The sequence below is a fragment of the Lactuca sativa genome, chromosome 6 (genome assembly GCF_002870075.4).
Source record: "Lactuca sativa cultivar Salinas chromosome 6, Lsat_Salinas_v11, whole genome shotgun sequence".
Classification (NCBI taxonomy): Eukaryota; Viridiplantae; Streptophyta; class Magnoliopsida; order Asterales; family Asteraceae; genus Lactuca; species Lactuca sativa.
Window position 1 is genome coordinate 204503925 of NC_056628.2, and position 5110 is coordinate 204509034.

General features: G+C 28.1%; 1 protein-coding gene across 1 annotated transcript; it reads right to left on the minus strand.

Annotated features, from left to right (window-relative positions):
• Positions 1–291: 291 nt before the first annotated feature.
• On the minus strand, positions 292–2682 carry LOC111914076 (MYB-like transcription factor EOBII). The gene is made up of 3 exons (XM_023909818.3): positions 1945–2682; positions 1222–1351; positions 292–1132 (listed from the first exon to the last, which is right to left on the minus strand). Exons 1-3 carry the CDS (start codon positions 2123–2125, stop codon positions 508–510), a joined length of 936 nt encoding a protein of 311 aa, XP_023765586.1. The 5' UTR covers positions 2126–2682; the 3' UTR covers positions 292–507.
• Positions 2683–5110: the final 2428 nt, after the last annotated feature.

The following is a 5110-nucleotide window of genomic DNA, read 5'->3' on the forward strand; positions in this document are numbered from 1 at the left end:
ATTAAAATTGGATATTCAATTTTGATTCCATTTAGTTATTCAGTGGATTTTTCAGGATGTTCCATAACCAATCCAATCCAATAACCAATCCAATCCAATTGGATTTTGAAATTTTGCATCCAATCAAATTTAATTGTAATTAGATATCCAATTCAGTCGTTGGATTACAATTGAATTGTTTAATTTATACACATTATTAAAATGTACTAATCAAAATAAATTCGAGATATTTCTTTTGATAGTTCGATAAAAATATTGCAAACAACAGTACGATCTAAAATTACCATAACACTCTTTCTTTAAATCTTTATGAACATTTTTTCTTTCTAATGGATTGAATACTCGAAATGACGTAAATAAACCTAAAAATAGATAAATAGAAGTAGTACTTCTTTTGCATTTTTTTTTTTGGAATTAAAAATTAAAAATAATTATTCTTATGATGAAATCAACAAATATTCCGTAATCTATTTGGCTAAACTATTATCAGAATTTTTGGTTATTTCATCACATACGGTCGAAATGTTGTTGAAAAAATAAAAAGTCGTCGACGTTCCACAAATTATCCGAAAAGTCAATAACGCCGGAGCATTGGTTGTTTTGTTCCACTATTGCTTCAAAATCCATCGTTTGATTGAAGTAACCCGAGGGGCTAGTAAGAGAACCATCGAATCCGTCACCAATCTTGTTGATGTTTTGAAAGGAATCTTGATTTTGTGTCTGATTCATCGGATAATAACAATCGGTCAAACCTGATACCGGTGAAACCGCGGTGGTTCTTGAATTCTCCTCCGTCGTGTCCGGAGGATTAATTTGGGTATTCCCATAAGTACCAGAGAAAGTTTTGGGCATTACCAGTTTCCTTGTACCACTATTATCCATGTCCACGTCATCGTGGTTGGTGGTGGTGGTGGTAGAGGTTGTTAGGGAGGAAGAATCTCCGGTGTTGGTGGAAGCTGCCTGAATCCGCTCAACCAATCGTGGCATCCAAAGATAACGCATGGTGTCCTTGAATTGTTTGCTATTGACATCGCATTTCAACTGTTTAGCATGCTTTTGAACTCTTGTTCGCCAATAATTCTTTATCTCGTTGTCAGTTCTTCCCGGCAAGTGTTGTGCTATTTTTGACCACCTGTGCATTGAATACAGCTAACTGAGCATCCATTGAAATTGTTTAAGAAAATATAACAAATGAATATATAACATGTATTATAAACATACCGATTGCCCCAACGTGAATGAAGTTCAAGAATCAAAAGTTGTTCTTCAAGAGTAATATTTCCACGACGAACATCTGGGCGGAGATAATTAAGCCACCGCAATCTACAACTCTTTCCAGTTCTCTTCAGTCCTGTAGCCATTTATTAGATAAAGTTACATTAATTAAAAGAAAAATTATTTCTTTTCAACAAGATATACTTAATGGAAAAAGAAAGGAAGGTTTAATTAATTGCTAAATTAAGTTTATGGATGTCCATTTAGCCAGAAATGAACTTTTATTTTTATTATTTCCCGTTTCGTTCTAGATACTTGAAGGATATTAAATTTTATTTTCTTTTTTGGAGGATGATTTCCTATAAAACAATAAAAACACTGAAAAAAAAAGTTAAGATTGTTTTGCTAAATTAGGAAAAGTAAACCAATTGAATATTTCTTTACATATTTTACTTAAATAACATACTTTATAAAGCATTTTTACAAAAAGAAATCCCCAGAATCGAAGCTGCTCCTATCTCTTCCGGTGGTTTTTCAAATATATCGGTACTTTAGCTTCAAAATCTTCATTGTGACGTTATTGTTCAACATGTATGTGTTATTGGTAAATTAAAACGCTAGTAAAACGTTGTAGCGAGGATATCGTTACTTATTGTGTGGATCAAACTACACACATGCAACTGTATCATGTGGCAAATTAAGCTACAAGTACTACATATGTATACGTACCAGCACAACGGGCAAGAGAGTTCCATCGGCCTTCGCCGTGATGAGCGATGTAATTGATGAGAGCGAAATCTTCTTCAACAGTCCATGGACCTCTTCGAATATCATCTATCATTATCATGTTCATTTGATCATCTTCTTCACCACCACTCATATCAATACAACTGTTACTCTTAACCTCCATGCACTTTCTTGATATCTTTCTGGATTGATCGGTCCCCAGCTTTATTTATTGGTGTTTCTTGTCCTTCTGATTGAGAGATATAGGTAGAGAAGAGAGGGAGATAATAAGGATAGTAGTAGTCTGGGAAGGGGATTGTTTTTACATTATGGGTTTATATAGAGAAAATGTCGTATAGATGTGTGTGTGTGAACGAAGAGAGAGAGAGCCGCAATAATAAACTCGGAAACCTAAAGAGAATTAAATAATACTTGTTGGCTTTATGGTGCAATAGTTGGCCTTGGAAGTTTGACACTTTGACTTTCTGGCATTGTGGAGCAAAACTGTAAGAAGGTTGGAAAGAGATTTAGTACACGTCCACGACTATTTAAATGTTATTTTTTTCTCTCCGTCAACACTATTTGAATTTTTATTTGGTCGGGTACTCGGGTTGATAGGTGTACAAAAATATTAAAAATCAAATAGGTATTCCAACAACATAATATGGCATACAAAACAAATTGAAAATTTACAGAGGGAAAAAAGTTCAAAACATTCAACATTCAACATTAAGGAAATTGGATACAAAAAAATTAAAAAAAAAACAATTTTTATATAATTTAGACGCATTATATAAGTGTAACTCAAAACAGGATATTTGAAAATACTAATATATATATATATATATATATATATATATATATATATATATATATATATATATATATATATATATATATATATATATATATATATATATATATAGGGAAGAATTATATGGAAAATGAATCATTAGGGCAACACATATTTGAACCAATGAAAACATGACAATACATCACTTCTACAATAACTTCCACAATACATTACTTGTAAAGAAAGAAATGGACACGTGTCATTTGATTATTGGTTCCGGTAGATGTTGCCCTAGTTATTTGTTTTCCATAGAACTCATTCCTATATATATATATATATATATATATATATATATATATATATATATATATATATATATATATATATATATATATATATATATATATATGTAAGAACCATATATTACATGGGTTCATTTATAATATAGTAAATTACTGAAATCGTCCATGTGGTTTGGTTAAAATTGTACGTTTGGTCCCTAACTTTTTTTTGCACTCGGATCGTCCATGTGGTTTGATTTTGTTGCGTTTTTCGTCGCTATAGTTTGGTAAAAATTGCATGTTTGGTCCCTAACTTTATGTATGTAAGGGACGAAAAATGCAACAAAATCAAACCATAGGGACGAAAAATGCAACAAAATCAAACCATAGGGACGATGTCAGTAATTTACTCTTTAAAATATGAAATTCTAAATATTTGAGAAGTTTGAATTTATAAGGAAAAATTAAAAAAATATTGACTTACTAAAATTAAAGTGTTTTTTCTATTTTAAATTTAAACAAATAATTTAGATAAATAAACAAAGAAAACTAATGTGATTTTAATTTAGAAATTTAAAATTTTGAAGAAAAGTCAATTAATGAAATTGATATGCATTTATTATTACATTTGTTGATTTAATACATTTAATTAACTATTATATGAATTTTAACAAAAATGAAAACAACTACAAAATGTCTAGTGGAAAATATTTAATTGAAAATAACCACAAAATGACATGTGGCGAAATCAAAGAGAGCATGTCATGTGACAAAAAGTTCTTTATTTATTAGGAGAATATATATATTTATATATATATATATATATATATATATATATATATATATATATATATATATATATATATATATATATAGGGCTAGGTTGTAATGTGCATGGATAATTATTGTGCGGACGTGTGAACAGTATTATTCTATAAAAATTACTAAGAAAATAAGTTATTTAGTATTGTTAATATATGCAACCTCACACAATTATTGTCATTTTCATACATTCTCACTAATTATTATTCATTTTTGTTCTCACGTATCGTTTCCACTCATTTTCATTCATACAGAATACGAATTAATAAATATTCTAATAAATGAGAATAATAAAAGAAAAGTTTATAATAACCTTATAGCGATTTAATTAATGAGAATGCATGATAATGACAATAGTTATGAAAGATTGAATGTATTCACATTATCAAACAACATATTTTCTTTGTCATTCTCAAATGATAGCACTGTCCACACTTCCGCACAGTAGATATCAATCCATATTCGAGTCTCTCTCTCTCTCTCTCTCTCTCTCTCTCGCTCTCTCTCTTTATATATATATATATATATATATATATATATATATATATATATATATATATATATATATATAAATTAACCTCACCCTGTATATATATATATATATATATATATATATATATATATATATATATATATATATATATATATATATATAGGGTTAGGTTAATTTATTTTCACTATCTATTGTATGCATGTATGACTGATTCTGGACCAATCATTTTAGTTATTTTATGAAAGTAATTAATACATATTACATGTTGAAGATATAACGAATATTAATTACTTTCTTAAAATAACTAAAATGATTTGAACCTAACTCTCTCTCTCTCTCTCTCTCTCTATATATATATATATATATATATATATATATATATATATATATATATATATATATATATATATATATATATATATATATATATATATATTCTTATCATATTTGACATTATACAACATAAATCAAGATTGTTTTATTTATCGTTTGACTAATTAATCAATTAAGTGAAATACTAACTTAGTGTAACCAAAAACTAAATGAACATGCCATGACATAATCTCGCACTGAAAAATTAAATGAAAAGGCATAAGTACGTTATTAAACTACATATGGTAGATCAAAATCATCATATCACACTATATTATAAAGGAATTATTTTTTTTTCACCACATTCATTTGAAACTCACATGCATTTTTCCTTTCATCATATTCATTTGAAACTCCCATGACTTTTCAATTTCTTTCTAATAATAATTAAAAGTTGGTTAATAAGGT